Source organism: Triticum urartu, chromosome 5 (genome assembly GCF_003073215.2).
Source record: "Triticum urartu cultivar G1812 chromosome 5, Tu2.1, whole genome shotgun sequence".
Taxonomy (NCBI): domain Eukaryota; kingdom Viridiplantae; phylum Streptophyta; class Magnoliopsida; order Poales; family Poaceae; genus Triticum; species Triticum urartu.
The window spans coordinates 608,503,564-608,525,073 of NC_053026.1; the positions used below are offsets into that span (position 1 = coordinate 608,503,564).

General features: G+C 46.9%; 2 protein-coding genes and 1 pseudogene across 3 annotated transcripts; 1 reads left to right on the forward strand and 2 right to left on the reverse strand.

Moving 5' to 3' along the window:
* Positions 1-112: 112 nt before the first annotated feature.
* LOC125511183 lies at positions 113-4,560 on the reverse strand (annotated as a pseudogene).
* A 3,732-nt stretch (positions 4,561-8,292) lies between these two features.
* LOC125511184 (disease resistance protein RGA5-like) lies at positions 8,293-17,359 on the forward strand. 2 transcript variants are annotated; one of them, XM_048676486.1, is made up of 9 exons: positions 8,293-9,375; positions 10,072-12,075; positions 12,153-12,346; positions 12,706-12,774; positions 13,056-13,456; positions 13,881-14,016; positions 14,118-14,254; positions 14,345-14,468; positions 16,714-17,359. In XM_048676486.1, exons 1-9 carry the CDS (start codon positions 8,537-8,539, stop codon positions 17,127-17,129), a joined length of 4,320 nt encoding a protein of 1,439 aa, XP_048532443.1. In that variant the 5' UTR covers positions 8,293-8,536; the 3' UTR covers positions 17,130-17,359. The 2 variants fall into 2 exon arrangements, with proteins under 2 accessions (XP_048532443.1, XP_048532444.1); XM_048676487.1 differs by lacking the exon at positions 12,706-12,774 and having other exon boundaries at positions 8,445-9,375.
* A 518-nt stretch (positions 17,360-17,877) lies between these two features.
* On the reverse strand, positions 17,878-20,780 carry LOC125511186 (expansin-A7). Its single transcript, XM_048676488.1, has 3 exons — positions 20,497-20,780; positions 20,053-20,377; positions 17,878-18,675 (listed from the first exon to the last, which is right to left on the reverse strand). The coding sequence occupies exons 1-3, from the start codon at positions 20,666-20,668 to the stop codon at positions 18,366-18,368; spliced, it is 807 nt and encodes a 268-aa protein (XP_048532445.1). The 5' UTR covers positions 20,669-20,780; the 3' UTR covers positions 17,878-18,365.
* Positions 20,781-21,510: the final 730 nt, after the last annotated feature.

Below are 21,510 nucleotides of genomic sequence, written 5' to 3' on the forward strand. Positions count from 1 at the left end.
TTTGATTTTACGATCATATAACGTACTCCCTCTTGTACTATTAGTGTCAAGAAACGTCTTACATTTTGAAAGAGAGGGAGCATTACATACTGTAAAAAAAAAAGCAGAGAGATATGGGAAGTATCAATCTTCATAGCTGCAATCACCATACGTGTATTAAGACAAATAAGTCCATGTTGAATAAGTTTCCTGACCTTTTGAAGCCTCACAATTTTAAAAAAAAAATCAGTAACATGGTAGTGCAACAATAGCAGGCACTGCAGCACTTGAGACCGAAAAATAATACTGTACCCTCTTTTTTTGGACAAGTAAATATACACCATCTCCCTCCCTCCCTGGCTACAAAAGGTTTTATGGCAGAGGGCATGATAGGCTATCTGATAGTTGAAATTTCCTTCAACTGTTATGTTGCTTGTGCCCTCCCTTTTGCCTATGACGTTCCCTTTGTAATCACGCCGTGAGAAGAAGAGTGCATTTTTAATTGGAGGAGACATCATAGAACAGCATAGAGTTGGACCATGCATCCAACCGAAAGCTCCACGGATCAGAGAATGATTTCAAAACTTTGCGCTGCAGACAACAAAAGACACAGTAATGTCACTACATCGATACATCTGATAGTACAAGTGAATACTTACTTTATTCGATGCATTTGCAAAATAGAGAGGTGTGGCTGTTCCATTGTATAAACCCAGTCTGTCGAATCAAATTAACAAACTCTCTAATTAGCAACATCTCTACACAATGTACCTGTATTTACTCTGTTTTGCCATGAAATGTTATCAGCGGAATTCGCTTGTAAATTGCTTATCAGGACATCATCAATCACCCATGAAGAGGCTGCATCATCCCACTGTACTCACTGCCTGCAGCCACCTCGCAGAGAAGCCACGCCTCATGGAGGTCACATCATGCAGCACACACATCATCGATCAGCGAATGGATGCAAAAGCTTTGCTCTGTAGACAATCAATGTGCACCAACATCATCATACCTGGAAACTGTACTGAGAGTACAACCTGAATGATAGGCAGGAGGAAATAGACACAAAACTAACCATGATCAATGCGACTTGCTTCAGTGCGTCAGGATCTTGGCCGTGCACGAGAAAAGATGCCCCCCATGATAGAGGCGGTGAATTTTCTCCCAATAGGTTTGGTCCGATTTACAATCTCCCCTGTTGCTTCGCACGGCGGAGAGTCTCTAGGCAAGGAGTTAGCATGATGGATAAACAAAACGTTGGGCCTATTAGGATGGTTCATTGCAGCTGCTTGCCATCCATCCTTTATCGTATCTTGTACTCCGGAATGGAGCGCGACTTCTTTTAGCCTTCCCATGCGTGTGATGTCGATGCCTGGAAGATCACCCTGAGCTTCACAAAGTATATGAAGTGACACAAGGTAGGGCATAGCTTCATCTTGGATTGATATGTCCTCTAGACTTTGCTCGCCCACGAGGCATAACCCCTTCAGGCTTCGGAAATGCTCTGGTTTTATGACCAAGTGACCAAGCTTATCTTCTACCAGCTTGAAATATTTCAGTGTCATTTTCAGTCCAGACAGGCTACTCAGGATTGTGTCACCGCTCAGACTAGTCTTTGAGAGGCATAACTCTTCGATGTAATTCAGCTTTGCACGGAACTGAGGGAGTTGTGTCAGCTTGCCTCGCAATTTGAGCGAGGTAAGACGGCCTGTAGGCTGTAGCTTTCAGAGAATCCATGAACTGTTCTGAGCATTCTGTTGGGCATCCTTGGAAGTCGATAGATAAAGAACGATCGACTCTTGTCATATCCAGGCCTCCGCCAATGAATTTCTTTGTGGCTCCTAAAACATGAACCAGTTTCGTCACATCTGCGGTGGAATCGCACCATATTTTCACCTTCCTCAACTTCCCCATGCGACTCATCAGCTGCGCAAACCCTTCGCTTTTGTCTGTGACAAATCCGGAAAGCCTATGCAGTTCAATATCTTTTGACAGGAGCTTCTCTAGCTTCTTCTGTGTGCAGTCGCCTTCAACTAGCTGAAACTTTCCAAGGAGGTGTTTCAACCCGGGGAGCTGGAGGACTTCAATTGGCAGCGTCACTACCTGGGTTCTCCTCATGTCGAGAGTCTCTAACCATTTTAGCTTCGCTATTTTCCTCGGAACCTTGTCAATACTGTCCCCGAGGCTCAGATATTTGAGCAGCAACAGGTCACATATTTTGCCCACATGTTCTGCTTTCACATCGGCACATTCTTTGAGATCCAAAACTCGCAGTAGCTTATATTTGGCATAATTCAAATTAGCTTGATGCCTGGAGACATTTGCATCATCAGGGAATACTGCCAGAGTATGGAGACGAGATAACTCCTTTGGCAAATTAAGTGGCCCATTTGCCGCACCGTTAAGATGGAGCGAAAGCCGGCGAATCTCTTTGCCCGGTGGATTCCTCTCCGTCGTCTGGCCACTACCACACAGCATGGTGATGAAGTTCTGTGACTTGGATTTGCTGGAAATGGAGTTAAGCATCATCCCAAAAGTTTGGCATCTCTTCACATTTCCATAGTTCCTCACTTGAATGGGCTGGATGACATTGCGGCTGATGAGGCTCTCCAAATTCTTGGCTGCAACATCCTGGGAAAAACTCTCTGTTTCTGGTTGAGGAAACACAAGTCCTTCAGCCAGCCATCGCCTTATCAAGGGATTCCTCCTGACAGGATGGTCGCGTGGGAACATGCAGAAATACAGCAATAAGTCCTGGACAACAGGACTGGATAGGATCTCGTTGTTGCCGCGCCGAATTCTTTCTATAGTGTCATCACGAAGATGGAGGCAGGCCTCCACAAATCCACTCTCTGTCAGCTCTCCAATGAAAACCTGGCTTGTGCTATCCATAGCAAGTGATGAACCGTTACCACATCTGCAGCATGTCGCTTCTGGCAGCTGAATGGCCGTCGTCATGATAATTCTGCAATCCACTCCATCAGCCCAAGAGAAGGCAGATAGCACGTCGTACAACTCATGTGTATTCACACCATCAATCACAATCAAATACCTACAAGATACATAATGAATGAATCTTTGAGAAAATAAAAATCATGATTTTTTTTTTGTTGCTGCAGGTTTTGCAGCTATCAATATTTGCTTGCAATCTTACTAGTCGATTCCAATCATAAGTTACTGAAATTTTGAAATGCTGACACCAATTTAGCTCTCTGTTTCCTACTTGTGAACTTCATTGAGTCAGTATACTCAAGATTGAATTCAACGGGAAATCCTTCAACAAGTTTAACCTACAGTCCTAGACCACATTCCATCAATCTACTTTTATCAGAATCAACGCATGTATGTTTTAGAGCTTAAATTTTCCTCATTCCACAGTTCTGCTTTCAAAACATATTTGCACTCGGCAATAGCCCTATTTACTTCATTTTCCCAAAAGAGGATATTCTAACAGAATCATGTCTCCAACAAGTTCACAATAATAACACTGTTGAAAGCAAACATTACTAGTTAATCTATATAATCACCTTTTGGTAATCTTTAGCTATATCGGTCAGGAGGCATTATACTAGTTAAGCTATAATCACCTTCCGGTCTTGAGTAATCCGATGAGCCCGCGGTCAGTTTCGGCTTCTCCGTTGACCTGTGGTATTATTTTGGAGCTGGAGGCAGTGGCACCATGATTCTTGGCAATACTAATTAGCAGCAGTTGGTCATGTATTTTCTGAAGAAGCTTGTGCACACTCATGCCCGGGGATGCACGAACCCAGGCGTGCAGAGGGAACTGGCTGCGCACATCCCTGTTGCTGTAAACCTTGTGGGCAAGGCGAGTCATACCTGCTCCACCGAATCCGGCGACTGAAATCACCTTGAGCCTCCCCTCCGATGGGCTCCGCGGAAGCAGAGCAAGTAGTTGCCCCTCCGGATCCTGATCGTTGCCCCCGCCGGCGGGAGCCGGAGGTGCGGCGGCTCCGGTGATGCTGATGGAGTTCTGCAGCTGCTCGAGAGTCTCCTTTGACCTCTTCTTCAGTCTGCCGATCTTCCCGACGAAACGGACTCTGCCCATCTTCCCGACCTGGAAGCGGTCGATGCAGTCTTCCATGTCGTCCGCCAGGCGCCTGAGATCTCGGACCCAGAGGTCCGTGATGGATCTGCCGCCACTCGAGCGGCCAATGATTTCTTGGATCGACTGCAGGTCGCGGCGGATGAATCCGGCGTCCACCTCCAGGTTGTCCAGCTGCTTCCTTTTGCCATCTATCACCGATAGGAGCTTCGGCAGCAGCTTCACTATCGGGCCGACGACCACCGCAACCTCCATCTCAATATATCCCTAGCTAGCTAGTCTACATGCTAAGTTGCTAACCCCTCTCTCGCCCTATGAGGCTAGTTGTGCACCCGTTGTCAGAGCATCTCCAGTGGATGCAGCAAACGGTTCCCCGTCGGTGAAATTGCACCGGCCGGAGTTGAGCAGGCGGCGGCCGTTTCGGGCGCCGGAGGAAAAGACGAAAGGGTGGACTAGCAGTTTTGGTCCAGTGAGCGAGTAGAGACTGGATAGGGGCGCACGTCCGGTTGGACTTTTTTTTTGGACTTAGAAGTGTGTGGATTAGCCTTTTTAAATTCCTTTTACATATTCCCCTAAAAAAATCCTTTTACATATGAAAATAATTAATTGCAAAGAAAACCATTTGCAGGTGTACGGTAATTCTTAGGTTTTCTGGACAAACTGATTTTTTTCTTTGGTAAATACACTGAAATTATTTTAAAAAAATCAGTGTATGGTATTTTTATAATGAGAAATGCTTTTTTTTCAAACGGACGCATAAAATTTGCCTCATCTATTAAATAGGGAGATAACAGAGTTTAGAGGTTTTCAACACACCCACACAATTTCGGCATGACTATTACTAGCCCTGAAAAATATTCTCTAATTTCTTTGCGCCTGTGGCCATCCAAAGCTTGGCCTCCTCGACGATGGCGGTGAGTAGGATGGTTGGTGACGCACTCTTGAGGCGGAATACCCGTGCATTTTTTCATTCCAAATGGTCCACGAGACGAGCATGGTGTGGGAGGCCATATAGCTTGCCCAGTTAGGGTTGCAGTTGTCGGTTCTCTTGTCCCACCACTCATAGATGAAATCGTACATGGACCAGTCGGATGTATCCATGTGCGCGAGACCAAGCTTCTCAATGAGAGACTTCCATAACCGAATAGTGTAGCGGCACATGAAGAAAAGACGGGCTCCCCATGTTCCCTATTGCAAAGCTTGTAAAGGCCACAATTTGGTCAACCTCGTCGCTCCAAGCGATCGACGGTCCAAATCCTATCTTGCAACGCCAACCAAGCAAAAAACTTAACCTTTGAAGGTGCCCATGCCTTCCAAACCATGCGATCCAAGGGGGAGAGAGTCATGTCTAGGAATTGAGGCTTGTACGCAGTGGCCGCCGTGTAAATCCCATCATTTGCATGCTTCCAGATGAAACATCATAGGGACACATGGACATTCACAACACTCACGCACACCCACCCCTATCCCTATGGCACCTCCAAGACTTAGAGACTGGGTTGATATATCTTTTGATTGACAAAATCACCACACACACACACACACCTCAAAGTCATCAGACACATCATGCCACTGGAAAAAAAAGCGTTGAAAAGTCTTATCTTCAATAAATATGGGGAAGTTTGATCTTGAGCTAGACCTACCTTCTACCAAGCATGTCAACCTCTCTATATGTATATAGGGCATACGTGGTTTGTTCAAATACCCCTCATTAGACCTGATACGATCAGGAGGTGGCGCGGTTAAGTGTGTCGTGTATTCTCATAACTGCCTTATCCCTAAAATGTTGCAGTCGTCTGTGCCCCTAACGAGTGTTTACTCGATCTTGATGAGGCGCAATACTCGAGAGCCCCTGGACACTCATACATGTGCACCTTGGACTCGTCCTTCCGAGTTTCCCCGTATGTGTATCCTTACTCATTGACATGTGCGTGTCTAATGACTATGGGCCAGTTTGGATTGAGACATGGGGTTCATGCCTGGAGAAAGGTATTGCTTCAGAGTAGCCTGACAAAGATGAGATTTTTGCTTGGTTAGGCATGAGTACGTGGTGTTTGGTTTGCGCTTGAGAGGATATTATAGTGTTACAGTACTACCGTATAATTAGTTGCTTTTGCAGGCCAGCCTAGAGTCAGATTTTCTGGGCCACCAACCAAACAAAGCCCAGGAAGATTCGAGGGAAACTTGTGGCCCAACAATTTTGCTCCAAGCCTCCGACCAAACATGCCCTATATATGTTTTGCATTGCTTGCTGGTATATCCAACCACATGGGGGGCTTCCTCTTGTCCTCCTACACATAAACCCAACATATCCATAAAACAACCACCATACCTATCTACTTATGGCATTTTCATAACCATTCAGAATAATTTGTCATGCACTACTAACATTTATGTTACATGACTAGATATGAGTAGTCATTGTCATATGCTTTGGTTCATCATAATACATGCTACATAGATCATTGTTTTTTCATGGCTATGTCGAAGACATCATATATAGTTTCTTTTCATGGTCATAGCTAGAGCTATGTTTGCATTTAAATGAGGTTGAGAAAAGCGTACAGATCGCCATTGTAAGGTGTTGCTTCTACCTTGAGAGAAAAAAACAAATGCAACACGGAGTTGTAAAAAAAATGATGTGTCATAGAGGCACCAAAAGAAGTGAGAGAGAGAGAAGGAGCAATAACATTTTCCTTTTTATAAACTACACATATGAAGTGATTCAAAGTAGCACTACGTGTTCAACAGTGGCTGCTCGGCAAATTGGGTTGGATTTCTTTTTCTTTTTCTACAAGATTTGAATTGGCTCAAATTCATTTGAATTCAAATCCTTTGAACTTCAGAAAATTTAAACAAATACTTAGGGATCATGTAGATCATAGAAAAAAATCAACCATGATGCAAATCTTGAACATCTATTTATGCAAAATGGATTTAATATGGCTATTAAATAAATCCCAAAATCAATTTAGGGTTTCCTAAAATAGCCAAATTAATTCCAAAAAGTTCCAAAATGCACTGAAATCACGTTATGCACATGAATATTATATTCACATCCTAATTTGAAAAAAAAATTGGACGTGACATGAAGCTCGCTGGAGGCGTCGCAACCCTCGCAACACCATTGGTGGCCCGCTCGCGACACATATGACGCCACCTGGCTCCCGCGACGGACCGGCCGGAGCTCGGCCGAGGACGATTCGTGAGAGAGCGAGAGGACGCGGTGCGAGGGCACGTGGCATCACATGGGTGTTGGTGCTGCGTGAAAGAAGAAGATGCAGTGCGGCACAAGAGGGAAAAACATGTGGACGTGAGAAGGATAAGACTCTGCTCGCGTGAGTCCCACTAGACGTGTGGCGCGAGACCGATGCGCACGAGTAATCGGTCACCCGATCTGCGTCATTTACCTAACATACTGTGGTGCTAAAATTTTGTGGATTGATCTTAATTGTAGGCTCAGCATAACAAATGTTCATAATTTTTTTTTTCATATTTTTTGATGTCCCAGAACTAAAGAATTGCCGTATGCAACATGCTTGTGGTTGAAACAATTCCTTATTTAACACTATTTTAAATTGTGTTTCCTTATTTAACATTGAAAAACTTTTTCTTCACAAGTCTAAAATTTATGCCCTTTATAACACTTTCGTCCATTTTAAGACTAAATAACATCTGAAAAGACCATTTTGCCTTCATGTGATATGTATGTGTGCGGGACAGTAGCACACACATGTAATATCAGTACGGGGCAGTAGCACACACACAGTGGCAACACATACACACACATGCAGCGGCAGCACATACACACGCACACAGCACACACACACGCACGTCACACAACAACACACACCCACGCATCAGCACACACACAGCAGCATGTACGCACACACAAACACGCAATCATGCGACAGCACACATCGAGCAACACGCGCAGCAGCATACACACGCACGCACACACAAGCACACAGGCACGCAGCAGCACATACACACACATCAGCAGCACACACGCGCGCACAAACATACAACATAAGGGGTAAAGGGGTCTTTTCAGTTGTCATTGAGGCTTAAAATAGACAAAAATGTCATAAAAAGCATAAAATTTAAACTCTGTGTTAGATAGGGCAAAAATCATCTGTTGATGTTAAATAGGGTATAAAATTTAGATACGGTGTTAAATAAGGAATTCTCTCCTTGTGGTTTGTGTGGTGCTTGTTTTCCCAGGCCAACCACCAGAGAAGTACCCCCACATCCTGCTCGTCGGGATTGAGACTTCCATTTCCATACCATTGGTCACGATTCCTCAGCGGTCAGGCATGCTTTCTCGTGCCTCTCGATATTCTCATCCATGTTCTCAGAAAAAAGAGGAACTTCTCATCCATGGCAACAATTAGTTAGGCAGATGCATACTTCAGGTGGGGATGCAAAGCCAACTGCTGGCTTCCGGTGAAGACGGAGGACGATCCTGATTCCGCTCCGCTTGAGGCGAAAATGGAGGATCCCGTCACTGCTTCGCTCGGCCCCATAGGTCGCCTCCTCCGGCGACTCCATTCGCTGGATGCTTCCCAACAGCCTCTGCCGGAGGGGCTCAGTGCGAACGGGGTCCGGCTTCTGAAAGAGGGCCTAGAAGGATTGTGCGACCACCTCAAGGGTTTGCCGGAGGCAGATCTGGACCCTGGCTTCACGCCCAAATGGTGGGCCAAGGAGGTCCGGGAACTTGCTTACGACTCGGAGGACTTCTTCGACGAGGTTATGCAGTCCGGTGCCGGCGGCGGCATCGCCAGAAGCGCTCCTCTCAGTACCATATTCGGAGTTACCAGTAAGCGGAAGCGGCGCCTGCCCCAGATTGCGCAAGATTTCTCGCATTTAATGGCCCGTGTGGATGATGCCAGAGAAAGATGCAAAATTTTCCAGCTTGCTCCGGAGACAGCCATCAAATCTGACCATGGACAAGCCAGTACCAGCCGCCACACCCCTGGACTGTCGATAGACCTGCCGGTGTCGACCGCCGGCCGTAGCCTAGTTGGTGTCGAGGAACCCATGAAGAAGCTTGTCAACTTGCTTGCTTTGGGCGACGACCAGCAGAAACAGCTCAAGGCGATACCTATCTTTGGATCTGCAGGAGTTGGGAAAACGACAGTTGCCAGAGCGATATATCATCAGTTTGGAGAGGAATTCCAGTGCCGGGCTTTTGTACGGGTGTCCCGGAATCCTGATATGAGGAGGCTTCTCACCAGCATCCTCTCACAAATCAAGGCACCAGGGGCTCACACCTTTTCTGATGCGCAGGACCTTATTGACTGTATCATCAAACATCTTCATCAGAAAAGGTATTTCCCAATTGTTTCGAAAACAAACTGATAGTTTAGGCTGGGGATCTTTAGATTGCTTGAAATGCATAGGAAAAATGAGTCTTGCTTTTGTACAAGTGTACTGATCTCAAAGTAAAAAAACAGTTATCAATGAGAAAGAATCCCGTAAAAGTTTTTTTGAATCTGATTTTTCTACTTATCATGATTAATTGATTACTATTCCCCATTTTCTCATGCCAAACTGTTAGCACCATGCTTTATTCAAACAAGAATTGTTTTCATGGTTCTAGTGCCAAGCAAATACTCCCTCCGATCCTAAATATAAGTCTTTTTAGAGATTTCAATATGAACTACATACAGAGCAAAATGAGTAAATCTACACTCTAGAATATGTCTATATACATCCGTATGTACTCCATATTAAAATCTCTAAAAAGACTTATATTTAGGAACGGAGGGAGTACATACCTTGATGCACGTCATGCTTCCCTGAAGGAAATCGTGCCCAATATCTCTTGAGTTGATGAGGAGGATATCACATTGTAGGTTCTTTGGCTGCTAGAATTTACTTTCAGATATTTTTAGCAAACCATATTTTAAGTCTCTGGCTAACTAGGGTCTGGTATCTTGTAAACTTTATTTGGGCAAACATGCTCTGGTCTCCCCATAGTAACTAAATATGTTATATTCAACATGAACACAATTATCTTGCAGGTACTTCATTGTTGTTGATGATTTATGGGCAGCATCAGTATGGGATATTATTAGCCGTGCTTTTCCTTATGGTGATTGTTGCAGCAGAATACTGACAACCACACAGATTGAGGATGTAGCATTGGCATGTTCTGGTTATGAGTCAGAGTACATATTTAACCTGGAACCTCTTATTAACGATGAATCTCGAAAATTATTCTTCGATACTGTTTTTGGCTCTGAATGTGAAGGTGGTTGTCCTAAGGAATTCGAAGTAGTTGTGGATAGGATTATCAGGAAATGTGGTGGTTTACCGTTATCAACTCTAAATATAGCAAGCCTGTTGCTCCCAAGCAAACCAAACCCTGCATTTCAGCAGTGGGAGAAGGTAGAAAGTTCTCTACCCTCCACTTTGAGGACAAATCCTACTTCCAATGGGATGAAAGATGTTATAATCCTTGTATATGATAAGCTTCCACTTCATTTGAAGACATGCTTGCTCTATGTTGGTATGTATCCAGAGGGCTACACAATCAGTAAGGGTGATTTGGAGAAGCAATGGGTTGCTGAAAGTTTTGTCAGTGACACTGAGCATGGTTACTTTAACGAGCTTCTCAGAAGAGGTATGATCCAACCGGTAGACACTAACTATCACGGTGAGGTGTTGTCATGTACAGTTAACCACATGGTACTGGATCTTATCAGGCACAAATCCATGGAGAATAATTTCATCATTACTGTGAACTATCTTGAATCAACTATAGGGCTTCCTGACAAGGCTCGTCGACTGTCCATCCAGTTCGGAGGTGCAAAAAGTGTGAAGATACCGGAAAGCATCAGAATGTCCCAAGTCCGATCGCTTTTCTTCTGTGGATTTTCTGGATGTGTACCTTCCATTCTGGATTATGGCCTTCTTCGAGTTCTAATTCTTCATATTTGGGCTGATCAAGACAAGATGAGCTTTGACCTCACTGGAATCGGTGAACTCTGTCGACTGAGATATATCCAGGTTGAATGTAATATCACTGTCAATTTGCCAGACAAGATTCAAGGGTTACGATACTTGGAGACACTGCAAATAGATGGAAGACTATCTGCTGTTCCATCAGATATTGGAAATTTGGAGAAATTACGGCACCTCCGCCTTCCAAACCAGGCTAATGTGAGGGACCTTGGTGGGCTGGTTAACCTTGAGGATCTTCATCTCACCTGTTCTACAGTACACCCAGTTGATAATTTGGAGGACAACATGAAATACCTGGGCACAGTTCTCGAGAAACTCAGCAACCTCAAATCTCTAACTCTGACATCTTTAGGCTCATCTCCCGTAAATACTTCGAGGATGAGTATTTCGTGCAATGGCTTGAGCAGCGTGTCCCCTTCTCCAGCCCATCTTGAGAGACTTGAGTTACTGCCGCGGATTTGCATCTTTCCCAGCCTCCCAAAGTGGTTCAAAACACTCAGCAAACTCTGTAGTCTGAAGGTAGCAGTTAGAGAGTTCTCAAACAGTGACATTGATATCGTGAAAGGATTGCCTGCCCTCACTGCTCTCTCGCTGTATATCCGGACTGCACCTGCAGAGAGGATTGTCTTTAGCAAGGCAGGATTTTCAGCTCTCAAGTACCTCAAGTTGAAGTGCAGTGAACCTTTGTTGAAATTTGAGGCTGGTGCGATGCCTAATCTTTGGAAGCTCAATCTAGTCTTCAATGCCCATGAAGTGCAGCATGATGCTGCACCTATCTGCATCGAGCACCTAGCAGGGCTTAAAGAGATCTCCGCAAAAATTGTGGGTGCAGTTGCTGCTGGCACAGAGTCTGCCTTGGGGATTTATGTTAGGAATGATCCAAAAAACCCGAAAATCAACGATCAACTGGTGAACTGGAAGTTCTTTGAGGACGAAGATAGAATTATGGCGCCACCAAGGCATGCAGGACCAATTATAGAAGAACTAGGTGAGATCCTGGAGGAAAACACAGAATATGAGTACGAAGGGGAAGATGAAAACAGACAGCAACCTGATAGCGGGTATGAACTTTTCCTCCCTTGAGTTGATTGATTCTTCAACCTGTCTTTCTTTGACGCTAATCAGTTGCCGTAATCAGGATTTCTACGTTACTGGAGTCGCCGCCTGCGCCACCTTGGAGACCCCCTGATAGGCGATATGGCTGGAGAATCCTCTCTGTGTGGGCCAGGGCCAGGCCCACCATGAAAACCGGACCCCAGACCATCTTGAAAGCTGCCTATGAAGGCAGCGACAGCCTCCCCTGGTGGCACCACCTTGCGCCATCCAACACTGGTGAGCTCTCCGCCAGTCATACGAGCTAACAATCTGCTCGAGGACCATTGTGTCGAGTCTACCCCGGCACCTTCGTCGCGGCTGCCCTGAAGCCGCTCACCTTGGAGGGCACCCCCTCTGTTTTCAACCATATTCGTTTTGCCATAGTGCTCGATGCAGATAATTATCTATCTTTTGGGTCCGGAGCATACCACCACTCGCAGGAATCAACATTCCTGGCTTCCTGCTATGTTGCTTGTTATGCTGTTTGAAACAATCTTCACATTAACTTCTGGAACACCAGTTAACTAATAATTGCTAGATTTGTGTGGCACAGATGGCAATGGCTAATTTGCATTCTCATGGCTCATATTGTTCAGATAATGGGCAACTAACGATTGCTTTCTTCATCCAGTCCCTAGTTGTTGTGCAAAATTTCCTTTACAAAGGTAGAATCAACCATTCAGAACTTGCAATACATGATTATCATACCATGTACTCCCTCCGTTCCAAATTACTCGTCGCAGAAATGGATGTATCTAGAACTAAAATACATCTAGATACATCCATACCTGCGACAAGTAATTCGGAACGGAGGGAGTACCTGGGATAGATCAATGCAAAAACTTATTCATCAGATAATACTTCCATTTAAAATAGTGTCTTGATTTTGTAACTTTTATATGCAAGTATCATTCAGAAGAATCTGTACTGAAGACATGATCTGCAGGAATGTTCTCAAGGAGTCGCCGTAAACATGAGAGTAGTCTTACTGCCAGCAGCAGTCCAACTTTTTTGGCTTCCAGACTTACTGGCGGCAGCAGTCAAACTTTTTCAGCTTCCAAGCCTTCAAGCGTGAACACCTTTTCAAGTGCGAACACTTCTTCAAGTGCTAACACTGGATGTGAAATCGTGCAGTCAGCCAAAGTTAAGGCCTTCAGCTATAATGCTCTCAGGTTTGCCACGAGGAACTTCTCTCCTGACAGCGTGCTCGGCGAAGGAGGGTTTGGATCTGTCTATAAAGGATGGCTTGATGAGCGTACATTGTCAGCTTGCCAACCCGGTACAGGAATACCTGTTGCTGTGAAAAAACTCAACCAGGAGGGCTTTCAAGGGCACGGAGAGTGGTTGGTGAGCATAAAGGGCATTCTATTTCATTCTGTTGTCCTTGATATCATGTTTTTCTTTTTCTCGAATACACACCTAAGTGTACATCATTTTGTATTAGAAGAAAAGGTCTAAATGACGTCAAACTTACAGCCAACAAACAAAAGAAGAAAAGGAAGCCAAAAACTAAAGAAGTCAAAGAAACTATACAACTATCCATACTGCTACTATTGCCGATATCATGGTTGATTCATGTTTATTTGAAGTTCACTTTCGAATATGGCCATAGTTACGTGATGTATTTGAATTCCCTATTTGCAACTTTATAAGTCCCATGGTTCGCACCTCTGTCCTTTATGTGATGTTTCTGCATTCATTTACACACAGCTTCATGAGTGTTAATAAAAAAAATGGATATTTTCTCACATTTTCATGTGTCCATTTATAGGCCGAAATTAATTACCTAGGTCGGCTTTGCCATCCCAACCTTCTGAAGTTAATCGGGTACTGCATAGATGATGAGTATCGGGTGCTGGTGTATGAGTGGATGCCACGTGGGAGCTTGGACAATCATCTTTTCAGGAGTAAGCTACACTTGGACGTGGAGCATTTATTCGTTTTGCATATGTCATCGCTGTAAAACTGTTTCTACTTATAACTTGTTATATATGAATCCTTGATGTAGGAGGCTTTGAACCTCTTTCATGGAACATAAGGATGAAGGTTGCACTTGGAGCTGCAAAAGGACTAGCCTACCTTCACAATGCGGAGGTTAACGTTATCTATAGGGATTTTAAGCCATCTCATATTCTCCTTGACACCGTAAGTGAAAGTGAATCGTCAATATAGCATAGTTAGCCTCTATGACCATCTGATCTCTACACTTAAATGAATGCATATTGTACTGCCCAGGATTATACTGCAAAACTCTCTGATTTTGGATTGGCAAAGGATGGTCCTGTTGGTGAAGACAGTCATGTGACCACAAGGGTAATGGGAACATATGGTTATGCAGCTCCAGAATATGTGTCAACAGGTAACTTTTGACTTGCAATTTTGTGTTTCATGAAGCCAGTATTCTGCGCATTTGCTTGTCTTTTGGATATAAAACATCTGGCATATGACTGGAACAATTGAGTGTTAGTGAGCTTTTAGTGCACTAGTTAATAGCAGTCGATCTTATATTAGTTTAGTTTACAGAGGGAGTACAAGTTAATAAAAAATGTACAAGTTGTTTCGTCTTCTGTCAATCTGCTGCTGCGCAGATACCATTTTTGGAACAACATTACTTTCTTGAAGTTGCTACGCATGCAGTTGAAATGCATTCAGTGTCAGGATCTGATACTGAATATCTAATGCCCCAGTGCCATCATGAAATTTATGATTTATTCATACCTTTTCTTTGTGAACTATGTACAATGGTGTGAATACGCAAACTATATCGGGAAATGTTTTATGAGTTTTTTACCTTCAACCATAATTTGTTCCATCAAATGACATGTTTTGAATTACACTCAATTTAATTTGCTTTCAAATGTTGCAAGCTACCCTTTGGCAAAGAAGTATGCATTGACATTTTTGTAAAATTTACCTAGAGCTCATATTCAGCGTGCGGTAAACATTCATTTAACCGGTCAGTAGTTTCAGCTCATCCCTACTCCTAATGGAGCAGTTGGTAGTCTCGCTTCCAGGTTTTTTTTTCGTCCCACCACTTTCGTCTGGTTTTTTTTCGTAGGTTAACCGTCGTAGATTTTTTTCGTCGCCTCCCCCACTTCATCGGTTTATTTTCACTTCACCCTCTCACACAACGAAAAAAACTGAACGGATCAGAACTTTCCATACTGACGCAAATTATTTAGTAATGTCTTTATGTAAAAGAATCAATCACAATCAATCTCTAAAGATCAAATCTAAATTAATTAATCTTCATAACGTTTGTTTTCTTCCGAATCACGTCCATAACTTTCCTTCCTTGTTTGGGCAGAAACTGTTTGGTAGCAGAGATTAGGAAGCTTCCTATGAGTGTAGTAATAGGAAGTATTTTTTTTTCTTGATGATTCGTTTCCATGCATGATGATAGTAAATTAGGCCAACATTCACCACTATTTATCAACGTCATCAATCGTATCCATTTCTACCAGTTTTAAGGGAATCTGCTCGCTATGTTTTTTTAAGGGGATCCGCTCGCTAAGTCGTCGTCGCACGTTATTTTCACAAGCAATTCCCCTAAAAAAAGGCGTGGGTATTGGTAGTTGAACGCCCGCTAGGTTTTCCGCCTGTCCCATCCTCGCGCTGTGCCGCCGCCACCCGCCGAATTTCCAGCCGCCCGAGCCCGTTAACTTCGCCAGCCATCGGGTCGACTGCCCCCGCCCCAAACCCCCATCCCCGAGCACTAGCTATCGCCGCGTTGCCGCCCCAAGCTCCACGCCACCGGGAACGAATCAAGCGCCGTCCCGACACCGCCGTCGCCGGCCCAGCACCTCCAGCCTTGCATGGACAGCTTCAATGTGCAGTCTCCCTTGCTGCCTCACCTTCTGCCAGCGCATGCAGCAGCGGGGTTGGACGCGTGCGTGCTTGCTAGCTTGCTCTCCGTGCGTACGTACTTGCTCTGCGTGCGTCGCACCGGCCAATGCGCATGATGCATGTGTGCCTGCTTTTCTGTATGTGTATGCCAGCGTGATGCGTGTGTGCGTTGCTGTGTGTGTATGATATAGATGGCCTGAGTGTGTGCATGCTGTGCTCTGCTCTCTGCTGATCTATGTGTTGGTGCTCCTGCTATATGTTCATGCCATACAAATGAAATTTCTGTTAATCTTCTGACATGTTGAGTTGGTTCTTTCTGTCTTTTGAGGGGGTGAATGCAAAGCAGTCTATTAAGCCAGGCACTATTGCTGAGCTAAATTGACAAAAAAATATTGGTAGGCATAGTTGTAGTTTAAGTAGTAGCGAGTTGTCTGATATGTATAAAGAGCCCGTTGCAACTGAGCCCGTTGCTAAATTGACAAAAAAGATCACCAGTGTCACTTGATATGTATGAGAATATTAAATGTATTATTAACATGATTAATATTGAACTCTTAAAGTTAATGTGGCCCCGTTGCAACGCACGGGCGTTCTTCTAGTCTTCTTACATTTTGAATTCGGCTGAATGTACTTTAACCGAACAAATGTTGCAATGCTGCGTTCTTGGCAAAGAACATATACCTACTTTTTATATTATTACCAGGAGCTCATATTCAGCATGTGATTAACATCCATTCAACTAATTTACCCATATTCAGGCCATCTTACTGCAAAGTGCGACGTATATGGCTTCGGGGTTGTGCTTCTAGAGATGATGTGTGGTCGTCGCGCACTTGACACGAACCGTCCCCAGGCGGAGCGCAGTCTTGTTGAATGGGCCCGGCCGTATCTCACAAGCAAGCGCAAGATCTTTCGTGTTGTTGATATAAAGCTAGGAGGCCAATACTCGCTCAACGGGGCGCGAAAAATCGGCAACCTTGCTGTCGCGTGCTTGCACGTCGAACCTAATATGAGGCCGACCATGGATTACGTGGTCTCTGTTCTAGAAGGGGTTCAAGACTCCAGCGACCCACGCAAGAAACAAGCAGTAGAGAAGCATCAAGAACCCAAGTCTGCCGGCAGAATGACACCGCCCAGCGCGAACACGCGTACTTCAGAACAACCCAGAGTCTGAACCTGTGTTATCTACTCCCGCCGCCCCATAATGTAAGATGTTTTTCAACACTAACACTAGTGTAGTGTCAAAAAGTGTCTTATATTATGGGATGGAGGAAGTAGCTAGCTAGGGTGATGGTCTGAAAATGTCCTGAGTACGCCAGTTACATGGATGTATTTGTGTGTCGTTGAATTCTTGGCAGCGGAGCTCATGCTGCCGAGTACTCACTGTCTTGCATGTGTCGTCCACTACTGGCTGCTGCCGTGCATTTTGACTTTGACACATACTCCTGGATGGTTATGTGTGTGTGATCCTGCTGGGCGTCAGCAGATATCACCGGTGAGAGCAACGCCGTCCCTGTTTGTTTGACTCGGATACTACGTGGACGATCTGCAAACTTGCTCCTGCCTTTCCCGGCGATGTGGACGGCGACGAGGTCAGGCCAGACAGGCAACGGCAATGCCAGCAGGAGGACGTGGTTGCTGCAAAGCCATGATGCCGACCGTGAAAACGGCATGCTTGGCCGGTGGCGCGCCATGGCTCGTCCTTGGCGCCATTCCGTGCTCGTCCGAGCAAAAGCGAAGGCGCGAAGGGTTCGCTTTCGGAACTCAGGGTGGTGCCTTCGCTTTTCACCTCCGTTTTCATACTTTGCACGCGTTTTTTCCCATCCAGCGTTTGTCCCGGGAGGACTGACTGATGGCCACGGCGCTGCAAATTTGCCCGACTCAGACTCAAACATACACATACATACTGGTGCACACGCACATGTCAGAGAGAGGTAATAGTATTATCCTTCTTTGCAACCCCAGCGACCAAGCTGGTTGATAGATAGACACATATATAAATCAGGTCCATGATTGATCGATTGACATGATAAATAGTACTAGTAACAGCCAGCAGCGTGCCATGGAGACAAAGATGACACGACACGGGGCACAGGACACCGGAGAAGCAGCAGCTGCGGGCTACACTCGCCGCTCCCATCTTCAGCTGCAGCTTTGCAGCCACTTCAGCCGCCGCTCCACACAACCACCACCCTTCAGTTCCCAGCTTCACCCTAATTAAGACTAGATAGATAGACTGCTACTAGTATGAACCTGCTTGCACCTTGCATCTGCATTCGCAGGCCACACACCAACCTCGCCCACTCACTGTAGTAATTACTCGCTCACTAGTATGTAGTAGTATATAAGACGACGTCCATGCGCCGCATCCATCGCCGGCGCCGGAGAAGGAGAAGGAGAAGAAGGGCAGCTAGACCCTGAAGTTCTTGCCCTCGAAGGTCTGGCCGAAGCGCCAGTTGTGTGGGGCGGCGTTCCAGGAGGTGGAGGTGCGGCGGTCGCTGGCGGTGACGCGGAAGGAGAGCGGCTGGCCGACGAGGACGGAGTTGGACTGCCAGTTCTGGCCCCAGTTGCGCGACATGGGCATCCACCCGGTGCTGGACCCCTTCACGCTCGCCCGCACCAGGTCCCCGGCCCCCGCCACGTTGGTGATCAGCACCAGGTTGAAGTACCTGAACCCGTTGATGGTGAACCGCACCCCGCCCGACTTCCGGCACGCCACCCTGTGCACACACGCACAAACAACATCCATCACACGTTAGCCAAATCATCAGCACATCACACACACATAGATATAGTACATGGCACGTGAGCAAATCATGAGCCGCGAGTCGTTAATCTGGTCGTGGGGGTAGGATGGTAAATTTGGGGTGGTGCCAGGGCAGGGTAGTGGGCGGCCGGGACGGTGCGGCGGAGTGTCGCAGAGGCGAGGACGACCGACCCACCGACCGAGCAATGCAGGGTGAGCTGGTTCACGCGTGGTCGACGACAGGGCCAAAGGACGAGATGGCCCCGGCCCCCGGGTGAGTCGAAGCATGGCCTTGGGCGTTCCATGTCAGACTGTCAGTGAAACCAGAAACCAAAGGTCAAAGGTTTCGGTGTGTGCGCCCTGTGCCCTGCACAGTGGGTTGTACTGCAGCTACTATACGTGCCACAACCACGACGGACACGCATGAGCGCCGGAGCTGTCGATCCACCGACCGGAGATCATGACAAAAACAGCGTCGAGATCACCAGCTTACTGCTGACAAATTTAAAGCTAAACGTGACAAAGACAGTGTACTACTGAGCGGCATTAACGCCCGCTTTGACACGACGACGAAAGGGACGTCAAAGCACATGACGCCGGCCGGCCGGAGGCGTTGGCTGGAACCAGCGCGGCCCGCCGCTTCCAAGGCCGCTTTTACTCGTACCACGACACGCACAAGTAATGGCGGCCGGTCATGTCACGTTCCGCTTTCATTATGGCCCACGTTCTCACTATACATAGATTCAGAAGATAAGAAAGGCTACCGATTCTACTAGTAGAAGAAGCGGCAAGATTTATAGGGATTTATCGCCATGCCGTGCCACCCATACATATCTACCGTATCATCAATTTATTTATTTTTGGGACAGAATAGAGACAGCCCATGTTACTACTACCGTATCAAGTTGAACTTACTACTACTAGGAGATTTTGTCCATATAATGAACTTTATTACTCGCATGCTAGTACTACTGTGCAAGCGACGGCGAGGATAATAAGAGAAGTTAATTATCAGACGGGACGGAGGGCACATTTCTTTTTCCTTTTTCCTGTGGAATGGAAGGACGGACGTTTTTTCCTGTGGAATGGAAGGACGGACGTCTTAAAAGACGCGAAGAAAAGGAATCGCTGTTCTGCGCCGGGTAAAGTGGGGGGCGCGCTGCAGGGCCTGCGCTCTCCCCATTGGCCGCGCAAGAACAGAAAATTTCAACCAAGACGAATGTTTTCTACTATACTACGACCAAGAAACAGCGTCGCATTTGACTCCGGAGCAGTAAAAAAATTGGGAAGTGACAGGATAGGAAGGAAAGGTGGCGGGAGATTTGGGAGGGAGGGATGGAGGGAAAGTTACCGGCGGTAGGAGACGGGGACGATGCCGGCGCGGTACTGGGCCATGTGGAGGAACATGGGCATGGCGAGGTCGAAGTGGGGGCGGGGCGGGTTGCACCAGCCGCCGTCGTCCGAGGGCAGCGCGTAGTTGGGCGGGCAGAAGTTGGTGGCGGTGACCACGATGGACGGCCGCCCCGGCAGGCACCACGCCCACCCGGGCTGGTTCACGCACCGGATCTCGAAGCACGCGCCGCACCTCTCCCCCTCGTTGAACAGCGCCGTGCTCAGCGCCGCGTTGTTCACCCCGTACCCCTGGCTGTACAGGTTCCCGTACCCGCACGCGCCGCCTGCCACGCCAGATCAAGAACACGAGATCAGAAGACATGATGGCGGGAACCAAGAACACGAGATCAGAAGACATGATGGCGGAAACCAACTGCCGGTGGAGGGAGGAAGAAAACGGTACCCATGGTGCCCGAGGCGTCGCTGCCGCCGTAGAAGGTGGCGTGCGCGCTCTGCCAGTCGCCGCCCGTGTACACGCCGGGGACGCGCGCCGCGGCCGGCGGAAGCGCCACCAGGAGCAGCAGCAGCGCCGCGAGGAGGGCGGGCAGCGGCGGCGGTGGCATTGCGGCGGCCATCGTCGCTCCGGGCGCGCTCGCGGTGGGCAGAGCAAGAAGGCGAGTGGACGGCGGCGGAGGCGTTGGCGAGTGGTGTGGGGGGTTGAAGTTGAGGAGTGGGAGCGAGCGGGGCGGGGTACTTATGGAGGGGCGGGAGGGAGACCGAATAATGGCGCCGGGCGAGCCGGGGGAGGGGCTAATCCAATCCCATCGGCGCCGGGCCGGGCCGGGCGAAGAAAAGAAACGAGTTTCGGAAAGAAAATGTACACACACGCTCCAGCAAAGCGACGCGAAGGGAAATTGGACGGGCGTTTCTCCGTTCGGAAGTGCGTGATTATTGCTGGTTTTAGCCATTGATGGCGGGCGCAGCTACTGCTGCTTCGTGGCCGCCGTGCTACCATGGAAAGCACAGTTGGGACCTCTGCCTTTTTCTTTCTTCCTCCTCCCTGCTACTACCTGCCACCGTTTGGGCTTCAGATTTCAGAACAGTACTGCTTGACAGCGCCGGCCATGGCTTTGTCGGGTAAAAAAGATTTTCACTAGTATATGTATAAAGCTTAATAATTTGCTGGTTTGTCCTAATTGTCAGAGATTTTTCGGGTTATTTCCTGCATTCAAGTACAAAATCCGGGCGCGTGATTTGTCGATCCCGAATATTGTTCTTTCCCCGGCTCCAATCCGCTGCTGTGGAAAAGACCTAGTATTGCACACTTGATTGCTGTTCGCAGTAAATCTGTTATATACAGAATATGACCGCGGTAAATGCTGGATCTACTAGTAGGATTGATTGCCGGCCATGATTCTGTCTGCCGGAACCAGGAGCGAAGCAGAGCGGACGGACGGCCGGGATGGCGCGGCGCGCG